The sequence below is a fragment of the Asterias amurensis genome, chromosome 9 (genome assembly GCF_032118995.1).
Source record: "Asterias amurensis chromosome 9, ASM3211899v1".
Lineage (NCBI taxonomy): Eukaryota > Metazoa > Echinodermata > Asteroidea > Forcipulatida > Asteriidae > Asterias > Asterias amurensis.
The window spans coordinates 718,581-741,689 of NC_092656.1; the positions used below are offsets into that span (position 1 = coordinate 718,581).

The 23,109-nt window shown below is 39.0% G+C and overlaps 1 protein-coding gene across 1 annotated transcript; it reads left to right on the forward strand.

Annotated features, from left to right (window-relative positions):
• The first annotated feature begins 9,142 nt into the window (after positions 1–9,142).
• On the forward strand, positions 9,143–23,061 carry LOC139941433 (neuroendocrine convertase 1-like). Its single transcript, XM_071937924.1, has 13 exons — positions 9,143–9,646; positions 13,247–13,354; positions 13,623–13,736; positions 13,966–14,074; positions 15,700–15,814; positions 16,523–16,611; positions 17,106–17,278; positions 17,758–17,897; positions 18,514–18,687; positions 19,019–19,261; positions 20,015–20,172; positions 20,453–20,595; positions 21,195–23,061. Exons 1-13 carry the CDS (start codon positions 9,431–9,433, stop codon positions 21,273–21,275), a joined length of 1,863 nt encoding a protein of 620 aa, XP_071794025.1. The 5' UTR covers positions 9,143–9,430; the 3' UTR covers positions 21,276–23,061.
• Positions 23,062–23,109: the final 48 nt, after the last annotated feature.

The window sequence follows — 23,109 nt, forward strand, 5'->3', positions numbered from 1 at the left end:
CGCTTGAAAATAACTCTGATCTGTTTGTGTAGTTTCCTAGGTCTGAGTTACATGAAGCATGGCCTCCCCTCTCTATCTCTCGTTAAATTTCTTGCGATGCGACCGGCTCGCTGCGATGCACCGCAGGAAGTCGTATGGATAAGCGCATTGCAAACAGCGTAATGACGGTTGCTTCATTTACGCATGCGAGTTTGTATCCCCTGATCATAATATGTGACCTAAGGCAGTCTCTCCTCGTACGCTGTAATGTAAGCGAAAAACACCCTTTAGAGTCGAGCCGGATGGAATAATAGAACTACTAGTCATCCGTCCCATGCTCGTTTTATTCATCTTTGATATACGTATTCCTGAATTATTGAACAGGTTATTAATGTGAGAAGGTCTGGGTGCTCTTTTTCTAATAGTTGCTTCGTAAAAATGTGAAACTGAGAAAATAAATGGCACAAGCGACATTCGAAGAATCACAAAGCAGATGAAGCGACTTGGTCTGTGCGGCCAGCAATTTTTATCAGTAGTCTAGAATTACCATTCTCGGATCTGTTTTCCTTTTTTTATTTTAAGGATTCCTCTTTTTGAATCAGATAAGAAAAGAACAAAATCCCCATTCAAAGCACTATGACAGTGGCAATTTTGATTACATTATTTTCTTTGCGTGCGGCTAGTGGACGCTGACTGCAAAATACAAGACAAAGAAATATGCATTTTTCTTGTTGTGATCGGAGGTACAGTCGCATATTGATCCGCTTAGTCCGACTGCAACCTCAATTCAATCTGAAACCCAGAATGAGGATTCAAAATGAGCGAAACTTGAGCCCTTTTCAGTGGGTAGCGTCACGTCTGTGAGTATTGAGCTGTCCAGAAAGGACATGGCGACAGTTCATCTACGGTTCAACCAACTCTAAAGATCTGTAGTTGACAGTCTGTCATGAAATGGAACTACCCCTCGCTTCTTCAAGCCAGAAGTCTGGGCAAACATGCATTAAGGGAATCAGACTAAGTGTGCATGAACATAAACATGAAATTTTCAATAATAATAATGGTCATATCCTAGTAGCTAGCATAGGCATAGTCTACTTAGACCATTCCTTTAATTTTCTCAAGTTACCGGAGAGCTTAAAACCCAAAAGCTGCTTAAATTAGCACCAATTGGGTTAACGTAACACAATAGTCATCCAAGGTTTCTATATCGAAGCAATTATGGTTAAGTGTCTAGAATTTTCTAAAAAGAAGCAATTTTCCACGAATTTAATTTCGAGGCCTCAGCATTAGATTTTGAGGTCTCGAAATCAAGCAATCTACAAAACACGCCGAAGTAGCCTTTCAACCTTCACAATCTACATGTTACAAAATTTGATCGTTGCAAAAAAAAGAAGGTTTGTGCTCAATTAGATTTTAAAAATAAATCACAGGACGTGACGTCATAATTAATGGGCTTAAACTAATCCGGGGATTGTGTAAAACGAACCTGACCCATATAAGCCTCAACAACACGTTACCTAACACGCTGGGGTCAGACCAAGGGGTCTTGTCAAAATTCATCCTGGACAGACCACAGGACGAGGCTCGTCCGATGTCACATTTTTGTCGGACGGGCCACAGGATGGGTGTTCATATGGAACAAGGTTCCACACAATGAAATATGTATTCCTGTCCGATACACAGTGCCCAAGGCACCCCACTGAGGGCTCTGTGGTTTCACTGGCTCATTAAACACTAGATAAACAAACCTGGGGTTGCTAATCATGGCCATCCGTTCATACACAGGAAATTCACCTCATAGATTTGTACCCTTCAAAAATTGACCATAACACTCCAAACTTGTTGGATCGTGGGGTGATGTTTCCAAGGTTATTTATTGTCTAAATTACTTTCAGGATAATTTCTATTCAATCACGATACATCAAAAGGGGTACATCATTGTAAAGGTGCTGTTTAATAACATGGATTTCTCAAATAGTTAGATTTTAATCTACAGATTTTAAAAGGGTTTGTCCCACTAGATAATTAAATAAGCATTTATTGACGCAGAAGAACAAAATAGACAATAAAGACAATTGCAATTTTGTCCACAGACTGAAATCTTAACACTCTGCGGTTTGTAAACAAATGATCCCTGGTGAAGGCCAGTCACTGCGAGCTCGTCCTATAGCCTGTCCGATAAAGTAATCACTACAAGGGAATTGAACATGGGACAGAAACCTGGTCCTTGACGGGTGCCTGTCCGTTGGCTGTCCAGGATGAGTTTTGACAAGGTCCCCGAAGGTAAACGGTGGAAACACGAACGCACCCCAAAGGGTAATCACGCGGGAGTTGTCATTGTTACGGCTTACTTATCCATGGATTTGCCATGGCTTTTCCAAACGCTTCTAGGGCCATAGCCAAAAGCCACTCCTATCCGCGATGACATCACTGAGGGTGTGAATGGCTTCTGGCTACAGCTGGGTTGATTCTGATAAAGGTCTAAGACTAGAAAAGTGAATGGTACCCAGTCATCTCGCCCCCGGCAAAGTCGCTCCCACAAAGTCGCCCCCAGCAAGCTCAACCCCTCAACGTACAAACTCGCCCTGAACAATGTCGCCTCCACACAAAGTCGCCCTCGCAAGAGTCGCCCCCGACAAAGTCGCCCCTAGCAAAGTCGCTTTTTTTTTCTTTTCTTTTTTTGCAGAGTTGCCCCCGACAAAGTCGCCCCTAGCAAAGTCGTTTTTTTTTTCTTGCAGAGTCGCCCCCGACAAAGTCGCCCCTAGCAAAGTCGCTTTTTTTTTTTTTTTTTGGCAGAGGAAAATTAACTGAGTAAACTGAAAAGAAATTTAATATTATTATAAACAAACCACACCGTCTAAACCGCCTTCTTGTAACTCTTTTTTTTATTGTAAAAGAAGTTTTTTGCGGATAATTAATTTAAATAACACCACTTAGCTTTCCTTTGGGTTCGATGTACTATTGGTTTCAATCTTTACCAAAGTCAAAACTCCAAGGGGCAAGCGCGCCGTTTTTAACAAAAGCGCGGCACCTCATGTGTAGTTTTTTTTACGGCGGCCGAAACGTTTGGTAGGCTCAGTGATTGAGTTCAACCATTGCTATACCATTGCAACCTATTATCTAGATAGTTTAGCTGAAACAGTTTTGTATCATACATTGAGCATTACTTCGAATAAACTATACTATAGAAAAATCAAGACTTAACTAATCTTTTCAGAACTCTTCTTCACCTTGCACAAAGGCGGAGGGCGACTGTGTCGGAGGTGACCTTGTTAGGGGGCGACTTTGTCGGGGCGACTCTAGCGGAGGCGACTTTGGGGGCAACATTGTTAGGGGCGTGTTTGTACATGGAGGGGCGAATTTGTACATGAGGGTGCGAGCTTGCAGTGGGCGACTTTGCAGGGGGCGACTTTATTGTCAGAGGGCGAGATGACTGGCATTCGAGTGATCTTATCGTTAAAGTCTCTAAAAGGTAGCAGTCTGCCTCATCCGTACTTCAACTTATCAACGATTAATCACACAGAGCTTCAGGATCAGAGAAGATTAGGTCACACAGGGTCACCTCTTATAATCACAACACGTCGGAGAGTAGGGATATAATGACGATGAGGGCAATAATCCTCCATTATACTGTCCATCCTTCTCATTTTAAGAGCTAACAATGGGTCAATACGTAAGTGATACCATGACAACAGCATCATTTAAAAGTTGGATTCACCCTATTAAATTTCATCCGGATCTGATTATTGCGTATACCCGATGAATAAGATACGAGTAAGATGCCCTTTTCCCGTTTATAAAGAGATAGTAACAACTGTTTAGGCGTTAATGGCCATCTGTAGATCTTTCCAACTGAATGGTGAGAAAAAGGCTGCGTGAACTCAGGGTGGGGGGGTTGGGGGTTGGGGGTGATAATGCTGAACTAGCCCTGTAACTGACTAGCATTTCTGTATTCAAGTTGAATGATCGGAACCTTTCACTTACCCCGACTGCTATATCCCTTCCATTGCCCGCCATATTTGATGTCAAATAATAGAAACATGCAAGCGTACGACTCTCATTAAACTTTTGCTATTCTCCAGAAGACGACCCGAGTATACTGATCGAAACGTCAAGTTGAAATCAAGGGTTCTTTTCAGAACCACCCCAACTCATTTAAAGATTATCATTACATGGTGTTATCGCAAATCTTTCTGTAATCAATAATTGTAGCTATTCACTGGCATCATTGAGGGCGCTGTTTAGGTGGTGGCGTCATTATGCAAACGGTCCTTTGAAGGCCTAATACATGAGTGGCTAGAATGCTACGTCCATTTAAATCATCGAGTCTTTAATCTGACACATATTACGGTCAAGCAATAATTATTATAGTGACATTACTGTTACTAAACTCTAAGGAAAAAGTTCCCTATGAAGTCATAATTTTGCAAGTTAGTTTTCAACTCAAATCTGGCCTTCGTGACCACTACCTCGCTAGTCACGTGATGGCTGGAAAGTAATTCCCACTACTTTTAGTTGCAATGACGTATTCGGGGGGGGGGGGTTAATGAACTTTCCAGTAGTTACACTCTGTGCAAACTCTTAAAGCATTACCGCTAGCTTGTTGGTTGCAAAAGGGATGCATTTCTAAAAGTACTTTTTATTTGAACCAAAGGCACATCTTTCACGAGCGGTTGTTTCATTCACCGTGAATTCGAACATGCCTGAGTGCCGTATAATCCCCTCTAACCCCCGGTGGGATTTGTCGCTGATTTCCGCAAAGTGATTTGACTATGCAAAGATTAAGTTGGATTACCTAAGACTAACATATCCTCTGGTCATACTATCCTAGTTTAAGGGGTCATGTTCGAGTTTCTCAACTCTATCAGTTTATTTAAAACAAAGTGAGACGATATTGCTTTGGTGAACAGTTACAGTATTGTTTTGTGTCTGTTTGTTTTACAACAATTCAAGTGTATTAAGAGTGCAGAACACATCAGTACCCAAAAGTGACGGAAGGGGGGGGGGGCACGGAAAAACGATTTGCGCAATTTGTTCATCTCATATTCAAATGTTTTAGGTGAAAACTATCCAAACCATATTCCGTCGAAGGAAACCCTTTCACCAAGTCAGTTTTATATACGGTCATAAATGTCGGAGTATATCAATCTATGACACTACATGTAAACACCTTTTTGCTATACAAACTGAAAGATCAGTCTTACTTTCGTTCCATCGAGCAATCTTGGCAGAGGGACGAGTTTGTTGGGTTGAATATCCTCCGTGACTGACTTAAACGGCACTTCAACATGCCATTCATTCAAATCATAACTATTTTAAAGTGTTATCACCAATGTGAGTAGCAACTGTGAACTAATACCACGTTCTCCCCAACCACTGAATGGGAAATACACTTAATATAAAACAACAGTATAAATTATAGATTTTCAAATTCACATAACTGCCTCTATTATCTTTCTCAGTTTGTTCAAAGATACGATAATTATTGACGAATGTTTTACATAAAGTGATGCAACTCAGTTTATGGACAATAATATAAACCTGTACACGCATTAAATTTGCACTGTTAGAACTTGCCTTTAACCCAAATGTTGGATTGATGCTGGTAAAATAAAGCAAGAAGAAAACGAAAAGAAGACACATTAATACTTTTAAAGCAGTTTTATGAGTGTTAAATTTTGTATGAACTAGGTATGATCAGGGCTTTATCTTTGATAAAATAATTTTCTAAATGGATCCACACCCTCCTGCAACTGCTAAATTAATCAATTTCGAAATGAGTTTTATTTTTAGTTTCATTTGGCACATTCAGTAAGTCTTATATTTTGTTTGATTTCATCCCCGTGTCCTCGAGGCTCCCCTGTCTGGGGAACTCTCCTGCTTTTAATGTAATCCGTTTTGCAGGTCGGCCTACCATGGAAACATTTATCGTCAAGGTACATGGTGTGGACGATGGATTATGAATAGGTGTCCCACTGATAAGAGGCATCACAGTATTGGCAACTAACGAAATGAAAAGGCTTTGCTGATAGGCCGACCCCGAGGTGCCTAAACCAAAGGCGCTGTAACCGTCTCGTTTATTGGACGCTAGGCGGACTACTCACTGATCTAAATTTTCACCAGTCATCTCTCACCTAACCACCGGTCGCTATACTGTCTATTAAAGAGCGATCTTGGCAAATAATGAAATGAGAGAATTTTTTTTTTGCAAAGATCTTATATGTAGCAATTATGTTTCTGTTGGTATGAATTTTTGAAATACTCTACGTTGATTTAATAATTGTATGTTATCATCAATGACGTCATCATCCTCCAAAATGTAAGGTAGCCATTTCAAACGTCTTAGTAAATATTAAGTCTATAATAAAATACGAGGTTTAATTTTTGCGAATAAGACAGAGGAAGGTTATAAGAAAGAAAACTCCGATAAAACTAGAGCCAAATCAAATGGCCTTTTTGAGATAGGGGAACACTACAGGAGTGAAATCTTCGGTATACGGTAATACAGACACATGTTTTACATAAACCTATAGTGCTATAGTAATGTGCCCACCATATCTAAAAATGCATCAAATATCTTCGGCTGTGGCCCGCGAAACACCGGAATAAAATTTAAACCCAAAATTTGGGTAATCTCGTGGCCTCCTTGACCTCACCAATTTAGAGCTGACTCAGATACGAGCAGACTTGGATATTATTAGTGATCGTGTCTGGAGTTGTTCCTGAATACTGTCCCCTGTGAATGAGTTGTAATGACGTAAGGGAATATCATGTACATGGTCGTATTTATAGTCAATCCCCTAGAACCCGGACACAAGCTTCAGGCTCAGTTTTCTTTATAAAAAAAAAGGTCACGATGTGCGATTTATGCAAGATTGATAGATCTGAAAGAAATAGTTGCAGACAGTGTTCATTGTGTGATCAACATGAAATAACATTACAAACCTGTACAACTTGGGCTTGGAAGGTTTTATTAGTCAGTAGAAAATAGTGAAAAGCCATGCACACTTTTCAACATGTAAACACATGACTTTAATTTTTCAATATGACTTCACACTTTTCAACATGTAAACACATGACTTTAATTTTTCGGAAATCTGTAAGTTGAAATCTTGCTCTCGGCAACTTTCCTTTGTCCAATCTTTTCGTTGTCACAACCGATATCAGCTGTTGTGTTTTCCATGTTTCTCGAATATGACTTCATTTTAGGTGAAAATCTTTCACTGAAAAAGTTTGTCCTTAAGGCATGACTTTCGTAATCAGTAAGCTAAAATTAAACACCGATATATTAATCTTACCAATCCTGCTTACCTTTCATTTGAGAATAACTCAGCTTTAAATATTTTCTCTACCGTTTTTTTTGTTAAAAAAATAAACCCTTATTTCCATAATACAATCAAATCGTTGAGTATAGAATATTATTTCAGGCATTAGAAGTCAGACGGTAAACCTTGATTTGACTTTGCCGCAAATTTTTGCTTTCATTTTCTTTGTAAAAGAACCCTGTCGACGGCTAACCTAATAACTGATTCGCTGATTTTAAAGCTGGGAAGTATTTTACTTTGTTGAGAAAATTGGATTGAAAGTTGGCTTTACACTTTACGTTGTTAGTGTAAAGCAGTGTAGGGCAGCATGTTGTCTGTGTTGAAATTTTCTATTAATTTTTCTGCTGCTTCGTGGCTATGGTTACCTGTATATGAGACAACAGGGGCAAAATAGATAATTTACGGATGACATAAACAGTTTGTAATTAGCATAAATACAACGTACTGTGCTCTCTGGTAAATAATATGCATTTTTGGTTCCAGCATACTATTACTATTGTTTTGTATGACATCATGTGAACATTATTACGACAACAACAACTGAAAAAAGGAAGGATAACACGAAGTTATGCTCAGGCTGTTTGGTAAAAAATGCAATTATTGAACAAAAATCAAAGAAGAGGGCGCTGTTCAAAATGAGAAACAAGGATTGTTTCATCGTTCAGACTCAGTTATAAGCCAAGGCCATTTTCATAGAGCTGTAAAGCAGAAAATATGGCTTTACAAACTTATTTGCTAAGCAAAAAAATAGTTGGACACCAGTCACAACAAAGTAAACTCAATGTCATTTTGACTGGTAACCAAGCAATGCTTTTCATGTGCTTTACGGCTTTATGAAATTAAACCCAGATCCAATACGGCTTCGGTTTTATCTCTACTTTTTCAAAACACTTACTATCGAAAGCCGTTTAAGCTTCTAAACCAGTTGATTTATACGGACATCACACGATCCGAAAACGACTTGATGACTTCATACACGCTTTATGTAGGGTTAGGAAACTACCGTAACTAGGGGTTTCGGAACACGGTTGTCGAAACATACGGATGTCGGAACATACGGATGTCGAAACATACGGATGTCGGAACATACGGATGTCGAAACATACGGATGTCGGAACATACGGATGTCGGAACATACGGATGTCGGAACATACGGATGTCGAAACATACGGATGTCGAAACATACGGATGTCGGAACATACGGATGTCGAAACATGCGGATGTCGGAACATACGGATGTCGAAACATACGGATGTCGGAACATACGGATGTCGAAACATACGGATGTCGGAACATACGGATGTCGGAACATAGGGATGTAATATTTTAATCACTGTCCTATCACTGTGTTGACCCAGAATGCAATTTGAAAGCTTGAGCCACTCCACCCCTAGCCCCTCATTCACCCCGTTAAGATACGTCAATGACACGCCGAATGATACCGTACAGCAATGGTAAGGGTATCTAATCAGTCAGTTTTCAGATTGCTTTATTCTGGGGTTTTTTAAGTATTTGGTTATATCAAATATTAATTTGGTACTAGTGTATTTTTGGTTGTTTTCATATAACAGTTTTTCACACACAGTCCAATTAACATAGACCGATAGAAGAGTGAGGGAGAGTGGGAAGGATAATTACTTTTCTTTAAATTGTCTGCAAATATGCAGGTAGGGGGGCTCGCCACTAGGTGCTTGAAATGCCTCTAGTTATATTACTAATCATGAATATAAATGAGGTATTAATAAGCAATGCTTATCAACGTCTGATAGGGACATGGAGTTATTTACTCCTGTAGTTAACCGACAACTAATCACACAGATGTTATGACTGGCAAACATTTCCCACGTATTATAATTCACACTCAGCCACTAGCTAAGTACATCACAGCTTGTTTACTTATGTTATTAGATAAATATTTAGCGAAACTGCTCCAATAAAACAAAACGGCTGACAATTTTTTCTTCACCGAAGAACACAACTTTAAAGTTGATGGTCTATGAGAAGGGATTTGTGACAGGTTTGCTAGGTGTCGTTTTTGGCGGGTGTTTTTATTTGATATCTCCAGAGCTGTGGTTTATCGTCTGCATATCCAGCGTTGCTCTTTTGGGTTGTCTTCCACCGGAAGAATGCGAATCTTCCACCATGGCGTCTGCCATGTGCTCCTCCTATTTACCCTTATGACATGCAGTTGTGCCGCTGATGATCACGGGACACTCCACGACGATGACAACGACGACGACAACGCGTCTTACTTCACCAATGAGTTTGCTGTGCTGGTTAAGGGAGGAATGGACGTGGTACGGGAAGTGGCTCATGAACATGGATACCAACTCAAAATCAAGGTGAAACTTTTCAAAATCATAGAAAGATCAACTTAAGACAATAAATTCTAAAAATAATAAACCCGTTCCTTTCGGACGAGTTGTTAACCATAAAAAACGCATAGTGGTCTTTTGGTAACATTACCTGCTCCAAACCTATGGGTTTGAATCCAACCCGAGTGCTAGTATAAGCATTTGGATTATTATGTTATTTCACTTAAACTGTCAAATAAAACCATGTAAGATTTCCATTTTCATGGGGCAGATTAGGACACATTGAGGAATAATGACGAGCGTGGAATTCAGTCCACAGTCAGTTTATTGGCCATTGCACTAATCGTAGATTTCTCCTCTGGAAAAAGGGAGGTAGCAAGCAATGTCAGCCATTTGAGAATTTGTAAAATGCTGATTCTACCTATGTTTTGAAGGAACAATCTGTATAGCCCAATATATTCAAGTCTCTATGCCAAATACCATGATTACTATAGTCCTAGGCACAACACACCGGCATCAGCACCAGGCAGTTGCCTTTCTTCGCAGCAACGTATAATTCATGTTAAATTTGCATCGGGGATAAAGAATATTAATTTTTTTTTTGGTTTTTACCCATCGGTGTATGGGTAAAAACCAAAATTAACGTATAATTCATTGGGCCCCTTTTGCCGATAAATCATTTTCTGTATACGGCCAGAAACGTTAAATGTGTGTTGCTCAACGCTAATCTAGTCCCAGGGTTTACCTTTGGCATTTGCTCCAAAAAATAATATTCATAACAACTTATAATTAATAACCATAATAATTTAACATCACCCATAAAAACTTACTTGGTAAGATATGTATATACCATTTTTGACAAACGAATTATTTCCAAGAAATCTGGTTTAGAGGATTTCAACAAAAATTCAATCTGAAAACCGTTTTATCAAATGTTTCTCAGATTTCTTGATCCATATAGATTTTTTCATCCGGCGTGGAAAATAATTGCTCCAGTTTTTCGGCGATATCTCAAACGCTACCACCTTCTGAAATTAAATTTTCACAGGTTATTTTTTTTGTTATTGTATTACGTAAATGACATTGCATTAAAACATTTGATTGATTACAAATGGTATACTTTGCCTGAAAAAATGTAGATAAATTGAAAGTCGTGATAACAAATTTGTAACTACAACGGAGAAATGTTAGATTATTTGTTCGCTGATAGCGAGTTGAAGTGACAGTGTTGTATTATTATTAGGAGTGTAGGTCTTAACTGTCCGTCAAAACTGACAATATTTGTCAAATTCGTTTGCATACTTAATTAATATAAGCTGACATGAAGCGACTCGCTTTGGAGGGATCTGTAAAATAAAAGTGATCTAAAAGGAGCAATGTTGTTCGCCAGTTTGTTGTTTATACCAAACAAAGACATTAAACGTGCTTTCCTTTTCTGTTCAACTACATAGTAACCTGTTTTCAAAAGAAGTAACAAAAAGAAAACGCAACCAATAATTAACAATGATAGGAAATAACATTATTTGTCGGAGTAAGGGTTGTTGAATTGTCTATTGTTATAGGATATCTATGCGCTCGTCTATTGGTCGAGATGGTGCACGGGATCTCGAATATTAGGCTCAGAATCATGCGTTAGCAAATCTTGTAAAGAGAGAGAGAAAGAGTTCTCTGTGCGGGTCTGAATGACACCAAGGGTGCACCACGTTCCTATAGGACACAAATTCATTATATTATGCCAAACTGATTATCAGAACTTGTAGGCGCTCAAATTCTTTTGAAAAACATCATCTTGGGTTTTTCATGCAATTGGTAGATTGTGTAATTACAACAATGTGTCTCGACCTGGGGATCTTTGCTTCAACCTTTGAGGATCAGGAGACATCGATATATTTAGGCTAATTATTGTGTCCTATTATTGATTGGGAAGTGGAGCATTGCGTCGTGAAAACAGGAAGCAAGTCGGCATGGGGGAAAACATTTTTGTGTTTTTTATTAAGGATAATTAGCGAAATTTCTAGAGTTTCGTGGTCCAAAAAAAGATTTTTGATTGGTTTTCCAAGCTTAGAGACTTGCTAAGATTATTTAGGTTGATGCACCGCACGATCTTACAATATGTCACGTCAGACATTCAAACTGGCACCATCCAAGCTTGATCATTTCCACCAGTGTGTAAATAGCCGTGTGCGTATCATGTACCAGCACAAACACTTCCACTAATTGCACATTGTTGAAGCACCAAGAATGACTAATTAGTCTAATAATGAACTTTCATTGATATTTCAAATTTTAATTGGTTTAAGAGCCTTGTGGTGTGGCATGCGAAGGATATCAAACCAGTGTTACAGTCTACAATCTTAATGTTTTTAATAGAAAATAGAATTAGCTTTTGCAAACTGCTAGGCTTACAAACCAACAGACAGTTTCGACCCTAGCAGAGTCTTTCTCGAAGGCTAACAAAAAAGACTTTCTCGAAAAAGAATCTGCTTATGTCCAAACGTCAGGTCATTAGTTATTTGTTGGTTTAAAGCCATTGGACACGTTCGGAACAGAAACAAAATTAAAAGTTCACAGATTTACAAATAACTCACAGGGTTTACAGAAGGTAATGGTGAAAGACTTCTCTTGAAATGTTATTCCATGAAATGCTTTACTTTTTGAGACAACATTAAAACAATATCAATTCTCAATATCGAGAATTAAGGGCTTATTTTAAACACGGCGAAACGTGCGGAAACAAGGGCGGATTTTCCCGTTATTTTCTCCCGACTCCGATGACCGATTGAGCCTAAATTTTCACAAGTTTGTTATTTTATATATAAGTTGTGATACACGAAGTGTGGGCCTTGGGCAATACTGTTTACCGAAAGTGTCCAATGACTTTAATAACACTCTGTCTGTTATATTTACGTATTAATTGGCTTTTTTTATCAAGTGCAAAGTAATTAACTCTGAAGAGGATATTTTATTAAAGCCCTGTGCAAACACACAGAGTCAATGTGAGACAATGCATCCATATGGTTTACTCATAAGTTTATGCATGACGTCACAGTGTCGTCAATCGTTGGTACTAAAGAGATTGACCAATGATTGCAAAGGTAGCCATTTTCCGAGGACGAAAAACCTGTAACCTGAAAATAACCGCCAAACCATTGTGTCATTTTATTTTGTAGAATTAAAAACCTTTTATTCACTTCCGGCTTTCTGAATGTCATTAAATAGTATCGGCTTTTGATAATTATAAGTGATGTTATCAGCATGCAAAAATTCCATTTCAAAACGGGATGGTGGCCTTGAAGTGACATCAACAACGTAAATTATCACGTTCTTTGAGTGCCCCAAATTCGCAGATATTTAAAGGCATTACTTGTGTCTGGGTTTCAGTCCCTGCTTAAACACAATGGTTTTCTTTGGAATATATCTGGAATTTATTTTCTCTCCCACATCTAAAACTGAACTTTCCTTCCTTGTCTTCTATTTATTCTAAGTTCGTTTTACTGGGATTCCTTGAAATTAAATGAAATTTATGTTTTTAATCTCACAAATATTTCGCACACCAAAGCAATTAAAACCAGCGTGATACCAAAGGATATTACCATTTAAACCAACCCACCATATTCCTGTTTGCAGATTGGAAGTCTTCCAGACTATTACATACTTCACCATGAAGAAATACCAGTTAGATCGAGGCGGGGAACAGACAACTATCATACAAAGAAACTAGGCGATGACCATCGGGTAAATACAATGAATTTTCTTTTACAGACTAAAAATGTTGATGGTGTAATTCAATTGCGACATAATCTCCTTTAAAGTGTGTTTGATTATTAAAAAGAAAATAAACTTCATTTAAAGGGGATGTTTCGTCATGTTTAGAGCAGACCTGTTGGCGGTACAGTATGAACCTTTACCCAGATACAGAACACGTGATACAGGCCTGCTTTGATCATGGCGACAGTGGCCCTTTAAGATATCATAATCATGTCCATTCTTCTTTGCCCCATAGGTGGAATGGTTTCAGCAACAAGAAGCGAAGACACGAACCAAGCGAGATGCCGAGGAAAGAACCAATATCCCTTTGGACTTCAACGATCCGCTGTACAATGAAGAGTGGTATCTGGTGAGATGTACACCGTTAAACTCCATGTTTAAATTGTTAACAAATTCTATTGCCATAAAAAAAAACCGTTGCTTCAGAGGGAGCCGTTTCTCACAATGTTTTACACTATCAATAGCTCTACATAGCTAGTTAATCATGTAAGTTTTATATGTACAATTGTTTTGAGTAATTACCTATAGGGTCCAGTGCCATGAAGTCATATATCTATATTTAATTTGTCTATTTATAGAATGTTGGAGATGACACGGAAAGGGAAGTCCCACATGACATGCGCATTAAGGAAGTATGGGAGCAAGGCATCACGGGAGTTGGTGTGGTGGTGGCCATCGTGGACGATGGTAAGTAGGCGAACGTTCTCGGTCGACACGTTCGTCGTACTCAGACTCGGTTTTAGTTTTTAGAAGTATTTTACCGAAAAAAATTGTTCCATAGTTTAATAATCAGTAAGCTTTTAGCAGACTACCAACATTAAGCAATGATGTGTTTTAACCTTATAAATACCTGTGCGCTTTAATTAGGAATCACGTGTAATATCTTCGAATTTCAATCGGACATCATACATTTTTTTGTTCACAAAAACTTACCACCATTTTGTATCGGCAGCCCTTATACTTATAAGCACAACAATAACCGTCATGAGATTTGTCTCGGATGAAATATTAATTTACCAATTTATTTAACATTGTCTCTTGGAAACCATTTACGTTTAGTTGTTTAAAAAGACACACATGGCTTAATTAACTTATTCAGGTCAGGGTAAACACACGGTTTCGAACCTAACCTCGGTTTAGCTTCATTCTGAAAATGAAAACGAAAGCTTCCTGCCAGCGTAGCAAGCACAATGTGTTTTTAAATGTCAAATATTGGCATGATATTTGACGGTAAACTTTCTTTATTGCTGATCCACTCCGTACTGCAGCTGTAGTTGTAGATATAAAAAAAGGCAATGTAGCCTATACAAACATTTCGCATTGGTCTTTTCCCCCAAATTGACATTCGGTGCTCTCAGTCATGTTGGCATCAGTATGCCTAATGCATACTACAGCACATTATGCGTATGAGAATATTCTAATTTCAACATACAAAACCTTTGTGGAGTAGTCCAAAGACATTTCATTCGTATGTGGTTATTTCTTTTCTGAAGTTATCTGTCCAGAGATCAAAATTATTTCACACAACTTATTTGCGTACCTTTTGTACAACTGGAAGTTATGATTGACCAATCCACAATCACACCCCCCCCCCCATCCGGTTCTGTATTGCAAACACCGTGTGTACAATCCTTTGTTCTGTGTACTTAAAGGGTATGGGTACTTTTTACACACTGCCACAAATTTACATTAGACAGTTTGAAGATAATGATGGTAGAAAGCTTCCGTTAAAATACTTGCTGAGGACTGAGGTGCAGTGGTTTTTGAGAAATGAGTAAAACAATGTCGCACAATTTATTTTAGTCTCAGTTTTTGCATGTAAAAACCCCCCGAATTAACCAGTTATGGTATTTTACCATAACATACCATAACTGGTGAATACGTTTTTACATGCAAAATTATTTTCGTTTCACTGAGAGTGAAACGAAAATTATTGTTGTGACTTGTTTTAGTACTCGTTTCTCAACTACAGCACCTCAGCAAGTAATAATTTAAGGGAAGCTTTCTAATATCATTATCTTCAAACTGAGTAGATTTAATGTAAATCTGTGGACAGTATGTTTTGTGTTATAAAAGTACCCAAATCCTTTAAGAAAAAAACGTATTTCTTCATCACTGTTAAAAAACAACACTGCAGACAATGTGTACGTCCAAAGTCCCTATACAATGTGTAGACCTCTATTGCTCTCAGGTTGCCACTTTGTGTTATTTTTGTAAGCAAAAGTAATATGGTCTGTTACCCAATGGATATTGCATAGCTAGTAATTAATGCTATACTGACAAGTCCAAACGATTGAAATTCTCTATTTCAGGGTTAGAGATAGATCATACGGACTTAGCCAGGAACTACGACCCTCAGGCAAGCTGGAACTTTAAAGAGAATCGACAGGACCCAACGCCACCTGCATTCTCTTTAGAAAACAACGGGTAAGTATTGCACCTTCCTGACATTTCTTGGCAAGCAACAACATAAATATAAGCCCTTTCGAAACCACGATTGCGGCTTCGGCTTTGGCTTTGGTTTAGGCTGTGGTTGAGGTTCTGGCTTAGGCTATGGCTTAAGCTTTGACATTTCTTGGGCGTCGCTTTAAAGTCAAACGTTCACATGTGGTATGTACACGTCCATGGATAGAACAAACACGGTACAAGTACACATCACTATGCACACACGTATGTTGCATGCAGACCGTCGATCATCGGACCATGTATGGGTGCGCTCGTTTAGCTTCCCTGGATCGACCCTGCCTGCCCCGGTACGTTCGAATAGCTTTGACGGGGCTCACCCGGGTCAGCCCCCAATGTCCTGCTTGTGGAGTGGGTCACTTGGGGTGACCTGAGGTGCATGCCGTCACCCCGAGAGGGCGAGTGTGATCGTTCGACTAGCTCTTGTCAGGGGGTTCACCCATGTGAGCACCCCGTGGTAGACCCAGGGAAGCTAATCGAACGCACCCATAAATTAAGGTATGGAAAACACGCTTGTCCAATGAAATCTTTGCATCCAATGAAATAGTTTGGCCTGTAAGACCAGTGCCGGTCTTTGTCCTTATACTTACAGCGACCTCACTACACAACATGGATTATAATGAGGTCAAGCGAGGTCACTGCTACTTACATTTTATTGCTCCTTCATTGCAGGCATGGCACGAGGTGTGCAGGTGAAGTTTCAATGGTGGCCAACAACAGTAAATGCGGCGTTGGGATTGCGTTCGATGCTAAGATTGGAGGTAAAGTATAATTATAGTAATTTACACCTTAATATCGACAAACAGTTTGGTGCAAGGACTTGCTCTATGGACATAATGCCATTGGTTTAGTAAACCAAGGAGTAACCATGTAGATACGCATGCAAAGATAAGTCAAACTTTACGAAAACCGAAACTAGCTTGGTAACTTTTTAATATCGGTTTTAACACCATGGTTGGTGCTCTCCAATCTAATCCAAAGAACCATTTTTAATATAATGGGCAAGACAAGAAATGAATATCCAAAGAAATGTTCCTCACGTTTGGATTCAGGCTTAAATCGAAATGTGACTTGTCTCCGAATTTTGTTTAATTCGTAAAACTGCTGAGTATGGTATAATTTAATGCATGCTTTGCAATTGCGATGCGTTCGTGTATAATCGGCTTACACTAGATCCAAATTGATTCAGATTTAGGTAGATTCTAAACATTGTTTGTCTCTCGTTATGTACGGGCTTTCTTCGTCTGAATGTTAGGAATTCGGATCATAGACGGAAAAGTGACCGATGCGATAGAGGGCGCTGCGCTCTCGTATAACGTCAGCCACGTTGACATCTACAGTGCTAGCTGGGGCCCCAGCGATAATGGAAAGACAGCGGAGGTCCCGGGTCCTCTTGCACAAGCAGCTCTAGAACAAGGCATCAGAGAGGTAAGGATAACCCTAATGTTATAACGGGACTTTTAATCGGTAAACATGTTAAAGATGTGATTATTCGCTGTTTGGATTCTGAGAGAACCAGAAAATGAGGTTCTGAAATGTTACCGAGGCGGCGAACTTCTTCTATCGTTAAGATTTTCGTGGTGAGAAGAAAACGACGTAACTAAACTAAAACAAATTGTAAAACAAAATAACAAATCTTGCGCCAGCTTTTTCCTGAAGACGAGGAGAGTATACTGTTCGAAACGTCGAGACCACACACCGGCTCTTTTCAGAGTCAAAACTCTTACAAAAGCATTTTCATGGTTGTATCTGCAAGTTTACTATTTTTTAAGTTAACCTATTTCTTATCATCTTATCTTTGTTTTCCCTTTTTGTTTGAGACGAAAGTAGCAAATTGACGATTTAAAAATGTTGGTCTAGATTGCATAATTCGTAAATTTGAAACTGTGTGTTTGATGCCGCACTAGGGTAGGGACGGTAAGGGCGCCCTCTACTCATGGGCTTCTGGTAATGGCGGGAAAAGAGACGACTGCAATTGTGACGGATATTCATCCAGTATTTACACCATAGCAACGGCTAGCGCGTCTGAAACGGGACACAAGACGTAGTGAGTTTGGTTGTGGGACGTAATCATTAGCGGTGTTACGATTCTTTACGAAGCGAGTTTCTTTCTGGTGGTGGGTCATTTGGTTTTAATGTTTGGTGGCGGAATACATGACGAAGTAATTTGGGTTGCTGCATTCGGACAATATCAGAAGTAATTTACAGCGGGTTTGTTGTGGTAGATTGCATGGTTTACGGTTATCATAACATAGGGAGTTTGGTGACGCATGGCATGACGTAACGAATAAAAAGTAAATCATCGGTCGTAGGTGGCGTATGTACGTAATCAGTGCTTGGAGAAACCACTACCTTCAGCACGTGACGCAGCAAATTTAGTGACTGGAATGCAGAGTGCGATAGTTGGGTTGCCATCAATGATAATAGCTATTTATGCATGATCATTGCAAACAAATATTTAGCACCTCCATTTACTTCCTCAACTGAGTGGAAAAGTAATGAATAATGTAATCATCAGATTTCTTAGAGGGGCACTCAATACATGTTGTTGTGGTACACTCAAAAACACAATTAAATTGTCCACTATAAAATACGACCACACACAAATAAAGGATCTGCGACACATGTACTTAGTGGATTTTGTTAATTCCACTATTTTCAAGTTACGGCGAGCAGTGTTCGTCTATATTGACGACTACCTACAGCAGTGGTTCCGGCAGTGCAGAACACTCTGTCATCAGCAGTGACGTCAACAATTTATGTACAACGGGACATGGTGGTACGTCGGCTGCGGCACCAATGTTAGCGGGGGTGCTCGCCCTATTGCTGCAAGCCAAGTGAGGACGACTTTAAACTTGCTGTTAATAAAATCAATTCCTAACTAAGAATGTCCGTACATTTATAATATTTGAAATTTAGTTTTAGGTTCAACTTTTTTAAGACGAAATTTTTGAGAGGTAGAGCCGCGTAATTCAAAGTAGGCCTACGTCTCATAAAGTCTTCAAAGCTATTTTTTTTAAAACTAGGCATGCATGCAATTGTTTTTTGTTGTCAGATATTAAAATGGAAGTTTATTTTGTAACACGTGTCTGTTTAGATTAATATTTAAAAGTATAATAAGTAAACAATATTTTTAACAATCTCATAAATTTTGGTTTCACTTTTAAGCCCTGACCTGACGTGGCGAGATGTTCAACATATCATTGTACAGACCTCCAGGAGGGACCGTCTGCAAACTGAGCCAGACGCAAATTGGCGCCAAAACGCAGCCGGTCATAATTTCAGTGACTACTTCGGGTTTGGACTGGTGGATGCAGAGGCTATGGTTAATCTCGCTAACCCCGAGACTTGGATCAATTATCCCGAGAAGAGTGTCTGTACTGTGGAGGCCGATGAGGGATATGATGCAAGGTTATTATTTAACACACCCTTAAATGCAATTTCCTTTTAACACAGCAAAACACAATAATTGAACAAAAAAAAAACTTTACAGAGAATTATTTCAATAAGAATTAATAATCCGCACAATGTTTTATTTTTTCATTTTTTCATTATAAAGCTTTAAAGTGTAAATATAGGTTTTCTCGGTCAATTTCAGAAAATGAGCAGCCAATTTCATTTTAATGCGTTCGAGTTAAAGCTGTTTTGCCTCTCCAGTTGTTACTGCGTTTCAAATTCAGAATTCGGCCATTCAAGATCGTTTTAAGTCGATTCAAATTTCTTAGCACTCTGTTCAATTTAGCGTATCCTCATTCTTTTTCAAGACACACACGCTTCAAGAAGCGTCTGCGAATTTTAATGCTGCTTTGATGAATTGTTAAATTGAATGATTATTTTGTTCAATCGAATGACGCAACATTACATTTGACAATCATAAAACGAAATCGAATGACCCTCTTCAGTAACATTCAATTTCGCGCGAAATAGAATAGCTTGGTGTTTAAATTGGCTGCTCATTTGCCGAAATTGACCGAGAAAACCTATATTAGTAATTTACATAAAGCATCTTGTAAATATTTTTTATATCATATTATATGAAGTGACTTTTTACGTTGTTTCCGTAAAACTAAAACATGTTGTTGATTTTATTCGGCTGAAAGCACCTCTTTGTTAAATGTAAAAGTCTACTTCAGCTAATTTATTCACGACGTTCATTCATCGCAGGGTCATAGACACGAATCAAAACCTCAAACTTGACATACAAACTAATGCTTGCAAGGGTACCAGCGATGAAGTGAAGCATCTAGAGCACGTTGTACTGTATGTTACCACCGAATACAGCAAACGAGGTGCTCTAAATATACATCTGACGTCACCATCTGGTAAGTCAAGCTCAAAGGTCACTAACTGTTATCCTCTTTTTGAAATGGATCCAAACACTTTTTTGTGTGTGAGACGAACGATCTATTATTAGTTTATTAAAAACATTTGCAAAGTCTCAGCAAAAAGCCGAACTGTCTTTGAATTACATCAATGTCATGTCGTGACGTAATTATTACAAGTAAAATGAATCCCTTCACGAATTAGACGAAAACATTACAATGATAAATCAAAATTGATGTTATACCTAACATTTTGTTTGCTGGTGTTTTTGACGCAAAGGAACGGAGACCGTACTCCTCTCGGAACGTCCTGTTGATTCTTCTTCAAGCCCAATGACTAGTTTCCCATTGATGTCTGTGCAGCTTTGGGGAGAGGACCCGTCATTTGGCGACGGGAATTGGAGACTAGAAATCTTCGACTCGGTAAATAAAACAAATGAATCATGAATCATACACAATTATTATAAATGAAGCTGGTGTTTGGTGTTTGGTTATATCATGGAGGAAACAAATATTAGGTGACGAAAACAGAACCGGTGTTTTGACGACTCGGAAACACCATAACTCCTTAAAGGCACTGGACACTTGTGGTAGTTACTCAAAATAATTGTCAGCATAAAAACTTACTTAATGGTAACGAGCAATGGAGAGCTGTTGATAGTATAAAACATTTGTGCGAAACGGCTCCCTCTGAAGTAACGTAGTTTGATAAAGAATTAATTTCTCGCTAAAATATTTGATCTGATATCGAGACCTCAACCGAGGTCTCGAATTAAAGCATCTGAAAGCAGACAACTTGTGCGACAATGGTGTTTGTTTTATTCCATGATTCTCTCGCAACTTCGACGACCAATTGAGTTCAAATTTCCACAGGTTTGTTATTTTATGCATCTATTGAGATACACCTAGTGAGAAGACTGGTTTCTGACAATTACCAAAGGTGTCAAATGCTTTGAGGTTAAAGTACTTTGTGTACCACACTTTGTGATGAATTAACAAGTAAATTTCTCTGTTGCATACAGAGCCATGGCAGTGAGAATAGTGGATCTCTACTACACTGGAAATTGGAGCTCCATGGGACTAAATCTCTGCCTCATCAATAGAGGGCGCAGTAACGGCGTCGCACAAAACAACGCTCCCAAGATAAAGGCATTATCATCCACGACTTCAAGTTAAAGGCTTCAAAATGTTTGGCGTAACCGGGCCTAACTCAATAAGGGTCGGTAGGTCGGACTTCTAATTTATTTTTGGAAAATGTATTTTTATATGATTTAAAAATAACTAGGCCTATGTCTAAACCGACCTGGCAAACTGGTTGTTAGTGAAAAATAAGCAAAGAGAAAGATCTAGAAAAAAGCCTACTTGGATTCACCATTTAACTAAACCTTTCCTTTATGTATATTTATTATTATTGTTTTTTAAAACACTTTTTTCCCTCTCCCTCTACAAAATTTAAAAATACATATGGTAACTGTAACCGTGCCCCCCCCCTTCGAATCAGACATTTTCCAAAACTTGTCCGAAATGTTACCTATTTTTCAGAACAACTATTGTAGAGCAGACACTTGTGCTGCGGTGACCCGTTTCAGGTCAAAATTCTGGGCACCATCTTCTGTGCATTATTCTCTTGTAATGTCCTGCAAAGAAATTGCCTCAGTCTTTGGGCAGTTTAAGTAGAAGTCGTCATTCACGTTTTGATATGCAGCTGGTTTTAGATCAAAGGTCAAAGGTCGGGTCATGTTCAAATAATGACAAGTAGCGGGTCATTCAAATGCGGTTCAAACTGGCAGGTCACAATTAGTTGTTTGTTGATAATTTATTTATTTATTTGTTGTTGTTATAGTTTGTTTTTAATAAGCTGTGTCTACAAAAGAGACCGAAAGAGTTGCTCAGCCTGTGTGATTTATTTCACACACAAACAGAAGAACAAAATTGTATAGATTGTAACCGCTGTATTTAATAAGGGAATCAATGTGTGGTGAAAAGGTTTTCAACTAGTGGTTTAATCCCAACTAGGCCTGGTACTTGATAATTTTACCGGGCCGTTGTGGCAGGAGATTCTGTCTCTAATGGCAAACTGTGTACAGACTTGTTCTGATAGCGCCCTCTGTTGAATCCTCATCCTTCAGCCCATGTTAATTTCCCATGGTGTGACCATGTGTGTTACAATCTCCGGCGCACAGATTTCCCTTGAACACCGGTGCCAGATGCAATCGTGTCCACGCAATACTGTCCGCTCCGGACACTTTTGCGTATGCAATCGTTTCCGGGGTTATGCAAAAACCGTCCGGTGGACATGTACATGACTGTACATGTATGTGCGCGCGTAAGCGAGCGTGCGTGCACTGAACCTACGTATATGCAGCATGACTATTCAGGTATTTTATGATTGCAGCGAATACCCAACGGCCGAACATTTCCCATGTCATTCATGACTTAGCTTGTAAAAAAATGGCGAACGTGTTCCGTCGACCAAGGCGTTTACTTTACTGCAAGGACGGTTTTGCACGGGGCGGACACAACTGCATATGCAAATGTGTCCGGGCGGACACAATTGCATTATGCAGCAGCGTCTGGGCGGACACCATTGCATATGCAAAACCGTCCGGAGGACATTATTGCATATGCAATAGTGTCCTCCGGATAGTATTGCATAGAGGACATAATTGCATGCGACACCGGCACATGTAGCCCTGATGTTTGTGGTCTCCCTATTTATTGAGTTGGTCGTTGGTTCAAGTCTCGCTCCAGTTAATTTGTATCCAGTCAGTTGATATGTTAGTGTGTTACTTGTAAACCGATACCAAAGCAACACTAAAACCAACATCAGCAGCAGCAGCTTAAAAGATGGAAATGTGCAATAAACCCGAAATAAACTTTTAAAATGCCTTAACTGAAATTGTATTTTGCTTGTCTGCTTATTGCATGATGTTGACT

Bases quoted from the DNA above. Each gene is read 5' to 3' on its own strand.
- LOC139941433 (XM_071937924.1), top strand. From the start codon at position 9,431: ATGCGAATCTTCCACCATGGCGTCTGCCATGTGCTCCTCCTATTTACC. The intron at 20,173-20,452 runs GTAAGTCAAGCT...TTTGACGCAAAG, and splicing joins ACATCTGACGTCACCATCTG to GAACGGAGACCGTACTCCTC. The intron at 20,596-21,194 runs GTAAATAAAACA...TGTTGCATACAG, and splicing joins GACTAGAAATCTTCGACTCG to AGCCATGGCAGTGAGAATAG.